Raw genomic sequence first — 12,274 nt, forward strand, 5'->3', positions numbered from 1 at the left:
TTAACAAGGGAAGAGAGAACTGCTGTTTTGCTAATGTTTTGAAATATGTTGTAAGTGAAAGTCTGTGTGGGTGTTATATAAATATAATCAATGAAAAGTATGTCAAAGTAAGTACTTGTGACTAAATAATAACTGAATTGGATTCCCTGGAAGAACTAGCACATACCATACATCAAATGCTGTATATAGCAGTGTCTGCAATTACTGGAAATATAAATGGTACAAAGTTTCTCTAAAGGTTGTCGAGTAACAGTCTGATTGAAGCCCGTTTGTTTTTCACCCATCAGAGAGAGGCTTATTCAGAACTAAGCCTGACCACTGGCCAGCTGGGTATCGACGACAACTCTCACATGCATCCAGGTAATCGTCAAAACGTCAGTCAACTACTGTAAATGTCTTGTTAGAATTGTGTCCACTTTTATTCATTTTATTCAGTCACTAGGAGTTTATATGATCAAAGTGCATGTGTGGCAATATTCCGAAATACTGTATGAGGTCTTTGACACTCATATGATCTACAGATAAGCTGAAATAGAAAATGGACGTAGATCGATTTACACAATTTCATCTATATGTTCAATTGAAAAAAAAATCATGATCAGAGGTGAAATGTTATTTGTTGATACAATTACTAGTTAGTCACAAATTAGAATGACTACAATTGTGATCTAAATGACACATTTTCCTGGCTTCCAGTAATGAACATTACTTAGTCTGTAGGAAAATGTTGGCGCTGATGGATTCATCAGTGAAAACAGGGATAAACATGTGTTTACTTTATAAACACAGCAGATGCAAACGGGTGTAAACAGAGCAGGCTTCAGGGCTGCACCGTGCCGCTCTGGTGTCTCTCAAACCATATCTCTGTATGAACAGTCATAGTCAGTTTTATAGTCTCGGGATTTAAATAGTATTGTCGTCTGGTTGTGTGTTTGTAAATCAAGCTGATAAAGTTGGCGTGATTTTAAAGCGGATCCCTCCCTGGTGATCGCTGATGTATTCCTGTTCCTTCTCTCCCATCGCTGCACAGATTTGTTTGAAAGCGAGTATGTTCAAATCGGGAATAAAGGTAAGGGGGGGGCAGGGGTTTGGTTACTATTTAAACACTTTCACATTGCCTCATTGACATGGCCAGAGTTTTACATCCACACCATACGTACAATCACATGCTGAAAATCTTCAGGACACCTCAGATTTAATATCAGCGAATACACTCTCAAAGCTTGTTGAAGGTCAAGTCTTCTTCCATGACATAGAGAGAATCATCCATGTGGCTTTGGGCCTCGATCTTCATCGGCTCTCTGCAGTATCCATTCGGAAGGTTTTATTACTTTCGCAAGCAGAGCACACAAGTACTGTGGCCGTGCTCGTACGTGTGTGCGTATGCTCGGAGGTACAGTATATATACTGATGATGTTAATGGTGACGTAATTGGGATATGTTTCAGTGTCGGGTGAATTACAGGTAATGTCTGTATGTATACATGTATGTAATCTGAAACCTATCTTTATTACGTCACCTTCGAAAGCCAGTTATAACCATTGATACAATTACGTCACCATCAACATCAGTATATAATATATACCTCCGAGCATACGCATAAAAAAGCCAGGCGAACACAGTATAGTACTGTCAACTTACATACATTACATGTACGTATACATACATACTGGTACGTTACCTGTTACCCAACCAATATTGAAACGCATCGTAATTACTTTCGTAATTAATTTCAATGTTTTACAGAGAGGCTGAGATATAAAAGTTTGTAGCTGTCGACAGTACTTGCGCACTTTGCTTGCGCACTAGTAGGCCATTTATGGCCTACTTGTGTGCAATGTGCAAGTAGGCACTCGACAGAGTGCAGTTCTAGTTATTAAAGTTCTCAACGGGTTGGCCACTTCTTCCATTTCTGATCTACATGCCCTCAAAAAGGTCACTGTCGAGGACCATTAGTTGTTCCTGGCAGTTCCATACATAGTCCTGGTTAAAGCTTGAAAAGGAGAACGGGAACGGATCTGAAAAGATACTAGTACAAAGGATCAAACACCGGCCATGAAAAGTGGAAGTGACACAAGGCACGAAGTGGATAGGTAACTCAAAGGATCACCAGCACTCACAGGACGTCCTTTTAGGATATTTTATTTTAATGACCTCGCAAGAGCAGCGGACGTTTCGCCATGTACCTTCCTGAGTGTGATAATTGCTAATTACGCGGAGGAAGGCTCCGGCCGAAACGTGTCGCTGCTGTGGGGCTGCTTGTGATCATTTGTACTTTGTTCAAGCTGATCCACCTGGACCCTGACGGCCCTGTTATGGATTTGTCGTAATAGGTGAATATTCTGTGAAAATAGCATCTACAAGCTCATCTACAAGGCTCACCTCCGCCCCACACCCTCCTGGTGCTGCAGCCATCTTGGAAACTAAACGCAATATAAACAGTGGGCGAGGGGTGGGGCAGAGAAAGGCCCTTATTGTTGTAGAGCAGGGGTGCCCACACTTTTTTCTTTCTTGAGAGCTACTTCAAAATGACCAGTTCAACAAGATCTACTGACCAAAATCATTATTAAAAAAGTTTAAAGTTACATAAGACACACTTGGAACGGGAAATAGAGGGGGGAAATGGAATTGGTAGGTTTTATTATAACTTTATAATGCTACTAATGTTTGTGTGCAACACTCTTGAAAATAACTTGTATTTGAGTTTGAGCTAACAGGCCCTTTTTGATGTCAATCAATCAAGTCACGTTAATTCAAGTGGTAGATTATATATATTTTAGGGGCATGTCATGTGGTCTATCGTGCTGGTGCAAAGGTGGAGCCTTTGTGATCTACTGGTAGATCAGGATCTACCTTTTGGGCACCCCTGTTGTAGAGGGAATAAAGGAGGGGACCTAGTATAGACCCCTGGGGGACCCCGGGCAATGCACTAGTGTTTGAACAAGTTTATTTTCTGTATATTGCTGGGACCGCTGGACATATTGTACTTGACCTGCTCGCTTACTGTTGTTACTGTTTGTTTAGTACAGTATCCTTTCAATCATCCCATAATTATCCCATGATTATTCGTGTTATTACATTTTGTATAGCACAGTTTTGGTCAACATCAGGCCTTTTCAAAAGTGTGTTCTGCATATACAAAGAGAAAGTGAAAATATGAGAATATTCGGAAATAGTGTTAGTGCCGACTACAAATTGCATTACATTTACTTTTGCAAAATTCATAAAAGCAGATATGTCTGAGCGATTCTTTCCTTCTCTCCCTCTGCCCTTGACTCAACTTTTGCTCTGTCTTTCCCACTCCCTCACACATAACCCTGATGTCTGTCTCTCCTTCACACATAACCCTGATGTCTGTCTTTCCCCCCTCTCACTCTCCTTCACACATAACCCTGATGTCATCTCCTGCCATAATTAATCGTCTCCTTCGCCCTCTCAAGTGCCGTCGTCCCCCGCCATCTCTCCTAACAGGCCGAGAGGCGCACTTTAACTCAACACTCATCAGCGTGCTATGAATCCAATGTAAACACTGACCTCTTCTAAACCCCAATCAGTCTTTCCAATCTGCGGGACTCTTAAGCACACAGCCACCATTTCATATATACACACACACGCTTAATTGCCTGTGTGTTAGCTCGGTCCCACTCCTTGGCTGCCGTGTGTTTGCCAGGGGGCCACAGCGTATACGGTCGTGAAGGGTGTTTCATGTTTATGGCTGACTTAACACCTCAAGTCAAGGACCGTGCGTGTTTTGGGCACTGTCATGCTTGATGGAAGTAGACTGGAGTTTTTCGATTTTTGTTGTAGTGTCTGTGTTCAAAACTGTTGAGTGGCTTTCTGGGCTAATGTGATGACTAATTGTTAACAGGCGTTTGGCAGAGCCATTTCTGTGCAGACGCTTGTCCTCAGGCAAGGGGGTGAATCCCAAACTGTTCAGAAAGGCCACTGTGCCATGGCCTGCACTCGCTTTACACCCTGCCAAAAGTGTTGCAGTGTTCTGTTCTCTGCGTGTGTTTGTTTGTTTGATTGATTGAAGTATTTATTAACAGTTTGTAGAATTACAGTACATGTCAAGCACAACTCAATACAAAAACTGTGGACGACACCATAAAGCATTACACTTGTTTACAATAGGGAGTCTCTTAGCTTGTAGCTTGTCAGCCTATCTTGATGTGTTCAAGACAATGAATTGTTCTGTATACTAATTTTACTGGAGAGTTTTATCCCTGAATATATAACGCATCCAAAAAATGCAATAAACGGAACGTAAAAAATAAAATAACACTCACACACACTCTGGATTGGTGATGGATGTCGGTTGCCTTCGCTGTTGGTAACTGTTTCTGTCTCTCTCCCTTATCAGTGTTGTCTGCGCAGGACTGCGCTGCAGCACAGCAGTACAGCAGACAGGGCTGTCCCACGGGGCTCCGGGCAGATCTGTGGGCCCTCATCCTCAACTCCACCAACCAGCCCCAGGTACAGTACTGTACATGCATGCACGCACAGTAAGTAAGTAAGTAAGTAGATTCTATTTATAGAGCACATTTCACAGACATCATAGTCACAAACTACTAAGTGTCAATAGTAACAATAGTAATATTAATAATAAGAATACAAATTATAAGAATGAAGCAAATAAAAAGAAGACAGAGCAAATGGCACTGGTAAAAATCAAGAAATCAATACAGCAAAGGCCTGTCTAAAAAGGTGGGTCTTTAAATGTTTTTTAAAAAGGTCCACAGAGGCCACAGATTTCAGGTGGTCCGGGAGATTGTTTCATAGTCGAAACTAGCAAAGGCTCGATCACCTTTAGTTCTTAGTTTTGTGGGTGTAACGACCAGCAGGGCTTGGGATGAGTATCTCAGAGACCTTCAGCGCAAATTCAGCGCAGATTGAAATGTTTTCTTGCCAATAATACTTCCATCAGTGGGAACCTGTGGAAGCGGTTGGAGGCATGTTTTGGGTGGAACATGATTACGGGGTTGGTGAGATATAATAACCGGGATAACAGAGGCAATTTGTGGTGGAGGGGAGTGGAAATGTGGAGGAAGGGGATGTGTTAGTTAGTTAGTAATTGGCGTCATGTAGTGACAGTATTGGTGAGCTGACGGGTGATGTTAGAGGCCAGTACTTTCTTCTTCCCCTTGTAATTTAAATGGATATTGTCATAAAATAACTGAGGTTTCTTCCAAACTGAGTCAATATATCAATATACCGTAGCCATACCCAGTCGTACATGCCGCGCATGCCTACAAGTCGGTCCCTCGCCGTGTTTATCCGCTGTCAGTGATTGTTATAAAGTGGCGTGCACGGAGGAAGCTATTCTCAGCCTTCATCTTGTGTACAACAAGGTGAACTTTTCAACCGATCCCATTTCCTCACCTCATCATGAGGAGGCTGTTAAGGGCCTGCTGTGTAGAGAGATGCTTAATGATGCAACACAGGCTGTGTTGGTATGTGATACATTCAGCTCGCTGTTAACACACCCTCTTCGGCTTTCAGAGAGCTGTTGCCACATATTATCCATTGGGGGTTTCTTTGTGGGTAGCCTTGTGAACCAATGTCCGCTCAGACGGTGGGGCTTGATAAACACCGGGGCTCCACTGGACGCGGCAGCGTCGTGTCTCCGTCACCGTCAGGGAATGTTCCCTTTTTAAACAATGAAGGGTGGCTCCCCTGCCTGCGTTGCGCTGCGCTCGGTGACTGCTTTAAAATTGCCCCGGTTTGTTTTTTGACCCGCGTCACACGCGCCCGGTGGAGCCCCGCCGTTAGTGGATGTGCATTCTTGTTTATAAACAAGATAAACCTTTATTGATCCCCACGGGGAAATACAGGTGTCACAGTAGCAACAGCAGGACGAGTGGTTAATAGTTCAAATCTGTTGGTATATATTCAATATAAACTCGATTGGATTTTGATATCGATTTATTTTCTTTTTGGCATATATTGTGAACCATATGACCGAGGATGTGCGCTAAAAATAATACTTTTTTATTTAGCATTGACTATAACCACTTTGATATTACAGTATATTCATTGATCGGGCCCACCCAGGGGTCTATACTTTCTTCCCTCTAGTCTACACCAAATTGCCTGAGCTTGTAGAGCTTCGGACAGTTCGGTCGGAATCCGATCAAGTTGCCACTGGCCATGGCACACCCCGGGTCATTGAGGCTGTTTCGTTGGTAAGTTATGTCCGGGACACACACAGGTTCCGTGAATCAATAGATGGATAATGTTACACTATTGAATACAAATATTCAGATTTATTATATTGTTTGACATCGTCATTCAAGCAGTGAACTTGCATCCAAAGTTGTTTTTTGGATTGCACTGACTTGCATTGAGCTTCCGTGTGCAAAGGAATGGAGTTCCAGTAGATCCCCCTGCATGTTTCTGAGCTGGACCCACATACAGCCAGGCAGACATATCCCAGCGGGCCCTAATGTTTACACCACAGTGTCCTGGCTGCTCCAATGCCAACGTAATCAAACGCTGGTGATTTAGCATCAGTTAGCTCAAACAGAATGGGTTGCTCCCTGTGTGGCAATTGCCCTGTATAAAGGTTGAGAACATCCCCCTCCCCTAATATCCCATCTGTCCTGATGATAAGCACTGTGGTGGCCGAAAGTACTGGAGCCCATTACTCTGCCATATCTGTATTGCGTTGAAGTACAGCAGTGCTTGCTCTAAAATAAATACTTGAGTATTCAAAAGTACATGCTTTAAAAAAAATACTTCCCGTCCGTCCGTCCATCCATCCATCATCCATCTGCATCCGTTCATCCGGGGTCCTGTTGCAGGGGCAACAGTTCCAGCAGAGAGCTCCAGACGTTGAGGGCTTTGAATGATTTTATCCAACGTTCCCCTCTGCTTAATACGCTAAACCCACTATTTGTTTAATGTGTTAATTCGCCGTTTTTTAATAATTAAAAAGAAAGAGCGGCTTTGGCGTGGACCTGGTGACGAGGTGCTCTGGGCTGCTAGGGCTTATGGGAAAATGAGCTCAATGCAAGTGAACGGGGTGTTTGTTTGGACTACAACATGCTGTGGAGGCGGTTCTTGTTTTGCATTGTAATGGCGGCATGTTTTTCTCTTCAACAACAAACCATCTGACTATTTTCCGCCGGATTTCCGTGGATCAAAGGTGCAAATACTTCGGCGTATGCTCCAAAGGTAATAAGACAATCTAGGCAGCGTAGAATATTGCATTAAATAGTGGGGAACACTGGTTACGCAGTAGAACTATTAAGAATACAAAAGTACAAATTACATTTTGATATCAACGTATTTCTGTATTGAATTGTATGTATTTTCTAAAGAAATTCTAAGATTTTCCTTGCTAGAAATGTAGTTGAGGGAAAGTAATCAAAAGTATCCAAAAATACAAATACTAAGTAAAGTACAGATACTCAACAAAATTGACATAGCCCATTCAAATCGGGAAAGCATCTGTGTCGTTTTAGATTTCAGCGTTGGCTATTCAAAGATCTACCACGTTTGTACAGGACTCAAGTAAATGTACCAAGTTAGCGTCCTCCATGGATAAAACAACGCATGCCGTGAGGAGATGGATCTCTGAGGGAGAGCAACAGGCACCTGGCTGAGATCTGGAGAGTGTTTGCAGGATCCCAGACCCACGCATTGAACAGAAAGTCAGCAAGTGTCAGTCCTTTCAGTTTGTGTGCACCGCTGTAGTTTGAAGTCATTGCTTAACTGTAGTGGTTTGTTAAATACTTGAATCTGTTCAACATCAAACTTTCGTTTTTATAGTACATAACATATTGCACATTAAATTCCTGCATCTGTTCAACATCAAACTTAGTTTTTATAGCACATTTTGCACATTAAAATGTAACACAAATGTGACATTGACTTGTTCTCCACTGATGCTGCAATTCTTTCACCATGAAATCCACCGCAATAATGTTTGCAGACCAGTTTCACATACTTTGGTGGGGTGCTTTTACTGGCCTTCTTCTAACCCCCACATCAGTTATGCTAATGATCTGATCCGTGGTCAGATAAATGTGTCTTAAAAACAAAATTTCTATTAGAAAACAAATAATTTGCTTTGTATTAATATGAGCCGAACACTTTCTTCCTTCCAGGTATTCCCTCCTGTCCAATCTGGTTTTGGCCGTGTGCCCATGCTTGTTTTGCACTTAAACCATACAGTATATAGTTTGTTTGCTGGTGCCCTCCAGGGGACTTGGTCCCCTCCTATTTTCCCAAATTCTCTTCGCCAAATTAGCCGATCAGAAAGCTCAGTGTCATGCGACACACTGAGAACGGAAATCTGCTATTTTCATGGAATATTTGCATGCCTTTGCCAAAATGTGGAACAGGGGCTCTCTAGGGGTCAAGTGTGGTTAACATCATGCAAGTGATTTATTTATTTATTGCTTAAATAAGTATTAAATAGCTCTATGTTACCACATCAATCATTGAGAGTTGGTTCAGATTAAACAGGGGTAATAGCCCTGTCACTCCTGCTCTTTAGTTTCTTTATAACAGAAAATACATTTTCAGGTCAGGATACCATTTCCATTGGATCAGGAGGAGAGAGAAGTCAGTCATACAGGATAAAGAAATTTAATTGGAAGTGTTGAAACACGATCACACACAACTTGAAGGTCTACAGTACCTTTGGGTCTCTTCTGCTTCCGCCATTCATTTATTTCCAGGGTCCTTAACATCTGTTACCAAAGACATTTTTATTTCCCCTTTTCCACCGTCATTGCCTGTTTTCTGGTTATTTTATGACAGCTGTGAGATTAACCACGCTGCCGGAAACATGAGAGTCATCTCCTGCTATCGTCACTGTCAGCGAATAATAGCTTAAATTTAACAACCTCCGTGAGGTCAGGTGGTTAATGGATTTCTTTTAAATAATATATGGCGCAAACTGTTCATTCTGCACGCTAGGGATTTTTCGAAACACGTCCTAGTACAGAGCTTACAGATAGTCAGCTCCTTTTATTCATTGGTATCGCAATCGCATTACTAGAAAATTATGACATTCAGAAAGCATTAAATTGGATTTTCACCCTCATCTCTTGTGTCAGCACAATGAACCACTTATGTTCCACACAATATGGATGCTGCGGTTCAAGTGCTTAGAGATTTGAACTGTCGGTTGATGATTATGAGAAGGGGTCATCACCATGTTGGCTCGTTGTGGACATTTTTGTCAAAATTCCGTTTTTGCCACAGATATACAAAATGAGTGGACAAGCTAAGCCCTGAATGACCATAACACAGGTCTGTAAAGGGTGTTCAAATGAAACCATTTTGTACACTCTCAGAGTTAAAGGGGGTCCTTGCAAATATAATGTTTGAGAACCTCTACTAGTTGGACTCCTAAAATGTACCATACGTGAGTGTCATACATACTGGAGACTTGACATTCAGTAATTGGGTCTCATAATCAAAATAAGAACATTATAATGATGTTTAAAAACAGAAAATCTCAAAGTTGCCACGGACAAGACCGAGTCTTTGCCACGGACACATTTGTCCGTGTGCGGACATATTGATGAGCCCTGATGATGAGACGTGTGTGTGTGTGTGTTCAGGATGTGATGCACTACGAGCAGCTGAAGGCAGGGGTCATACAACATGACCTGCTGGTGGACAACCTCATCTACAAGGTACTGTACACTCCACTTCATTTGGTTTATAAAATGAAATGACCAAAAACTGGTGATTGCACCACTCAGTTCACACGTGTGTGATTTTTTTTCTTGTGCATGTATGTTTTCAATGCTTTGTTTCCTAATGTAAGGTACTGTTTGCCTGTTTTGTTTTATGTTTTCATGTTGGGAATGCAGATGGAAATTTTCATTTTTGTTAAATCCGGTGTATGCAATAATGCACACTATATTAATACACTGCATTTATATAGTGTCCATTAATGCGTTGTCCCGTCTAAATCGACAAATAAAGTAAAGCAAGCTCACAAGACAATGCAGCGTGTTAGCTTGTAGATCAGCTGTTTTCGATGCTTTGTCCCATCCTCCAGGACGTGAAGCTCACGGCCAGTAATGACGACTACTACTTTGTCTTTGAAGACTATCTCTATCAGGTGAACTTAATTATTCCATCTTCATCTCTATCAGGTGAGCTTCTTCCATCTCCAGCTTTCAACGCATCCTTTTCTGTCCTAGTTTGTGTTCAATGTGTTGTTCACTCAAGTGCACCCATTTTCACAAAGGTCAAATAAATGTGTTAGTTATAACCTTTATTTCACATATCATTGTCAGACAGAAAGCTAGTATCTCCATATTTCACCTTTTTTCCCCCCCATAAAGTAATGCCTTACTTTGTTGTACAAGAGTGTCACGCAAAAATAGCAAAATGAGTCTATACTACTCAAAAACACAATCTGACTGTGGGGTTTTATACATTTTACCAATGAAAAGTATAAACAGCAGCTTGTGACTAAACAACTATGTTGGATCTATTGGAGCACACATTATTTTTCCCATTTTCTGAAAATTAACAGTTTTGGACAGTATATGGTTTCTGCTTGACAGCGATGATTATGCACTGCCACTAAGGATACACCCAGGAAGGTGCAGTGTGCATTCATGTGTCGACGGTGCCGTGCATTGGGCACCCACGGTGCATTCAGGGCCACACTTCTATTCTCTCGTATCCATGTTACATCCTCCTCCTGTTTCATACCACTAGATGACACAAAACTGGATGTTTATTAGCTTCATACTTCGTCTTTGGATGTCCCAAAGGATTAAACTCATTGCAATAGCATCTAGCGATTGATAGCAGCAGCACCACCTCACCTGTTCTATTTTCTGCCACGTTACTTCAGAGATTATCGCCGACAGACTCAGAAAACGTCTCCAGTCTGAGCGTTTGTTATTATTAGCCGCTCCAGTAGCCACAGCTTTGATTGCCTTCTCACCTGTTGGACCCCCACCTTATCGTGATTACACAGGCGTGGCTCAAAAGCCTCACATCTCTCTCAATATTGGCCGATAGTGAGCACACTAGTCTGTGAAATCTTGTGGAAGTGGTGGGCAGTATTAGTGTAGGGGAAGGGAGTTGGAATGAGCAATACTCTTAATTTAATTACTTTGTAGGTATGCACTGTACTTGGGTATGTAACGAAGGCGAACATTTGGTGAAAATAGGTGAACATTCAGCGAAGAAGGCAGACCTACAAACTCACAGAGCATGTCATAGTTCTACGTTATAGAGTATCGGGGCTGTTGCGGCGGTTTATAGGCCTCCGCGAGGAGCTAAACATGATATTAAAGAGACGCTTGTATGACACGCACGCACTGAATTCAGGTCCATTCCAGCTGTAGGTTTTACCATTTATTCTTGTCACCACATGTTAAGTTACAACAGTTCCCAGGCTTTAGATATAACTGAACGTGGTTGTTAAGGTGAATAAGAGGTGCGATTGATACGGTCAACAGAATTGTCTTCTCCCACGCTCACCTCCTCTCTCTATCAAACTTCCCTCACCCAAGTGACAGGTAACGCCATGAAAACTAGAGTGGCAGCGCCCCAGCCCCCGTGACACGCCCACTACCTAGGCAGTGCCCATTAAAGTGACATACCTTACGTCAATAATAATAGCACATTAGAAAGCAACATATTACGGCTCCTACAGGGGCCATCTCCAACCACTGCAGATGTAACAGTTATGAATGTAGACCAGCTATTGTCTGAATATATTTAGTGTAGGGAAAAGTAGATTAGTGTAATATTGTAGATTAATAATAATACTTTGTATTTATAATGCAGCTTTCAAGTGCTACAGAGTAAAATCATTTGCATCCCTACTGTAATAACAAGCAAACAAAAGAAATATACATTTATAATTCATTGAATAATACATTCTTTGCAGTTTGGCCTCTTTCTAAAATGACCACCGTCGTCTACTATCCAGTCCCACAGGTTGATCAAAGAGCAGACCCTAGGGACTCTGCCGAAACACCCCATAGTCATTGTTTGCTGTCTCGTCCGTGAGGTCGGTCCATCTCAGGGCTACTTTGTTGAATATAATACAGTTCAAGTGGGCAGGGGAATTGAAATTAATTCTCCCAAATGGGATTGTAATGGGAAAAGAAACCTCCACTCGTATTTCGTGCAGCGAGTGGCCACTTCACTCCAGAGCCTGTTACGGTTCACTATCTCAGAACATCCTGGAATGTTGGCTCCAGCTAGCCTGTTTTAATAGACTCCTTGCCTGAAAGTAATGGAAGCAACTCGAGCACATCATTCGCCAGTGACCAAATAA

General features: G+C 42.0%; 1 protein-coding gene across 2 annotated transcripts in view; it reads left to right on the plus strand.

The window, feature by feature from the left end:
* The window catches only part of tbc1d19 (TBC1 domain family, member 19), a 36,930-nt gene that overhangs the window by 8,957 nt on the left and 15,699 nt on the right, over nucleotides 1–12,274 (plus strand). The window contains exons 9-13 of one of the 2 annotated variants that reach the window (XM_080793015.1): nucleotides 288–360; nucleotides 1,031–1,069; nucleotides 4,364–4,476; nucleotides 9,579–9,653; nucleotides 10,025–10,087. In XM_080793015.1, the coding sequence (XP_080649141.1) occupies nucleotides 288–360; nucleotides 1,031–1,069; nucleotides 4,364–4,476; nucleotides 9,579–9,653; nucleotides 10,025–10,087 (363 nt within the window). The remainder of the gene's footprint in view (nucleotides 1–287; nucleotides 361–1,030; nucleotides 1,070–4,363; nucleotides 4,477–9,578; nucleotides 9,654–10,024; nucleotides 10,088–12,274) is intronic. The other variant, XM_080793016.1, reaches the window with a different exon arrangement.

This window comes from Protomyctophum bolini, assembly GCF_963924005.1.
Source record: "Protomyctophum bolini genome assembly, chromosome: 20".
Lineage (NCBI taxonomy): Eukaryota > Metazoa > Chordata > Actinopteri > Myctophiformes > Myctophidae > Protomyctophum > Protomyctophum bolini.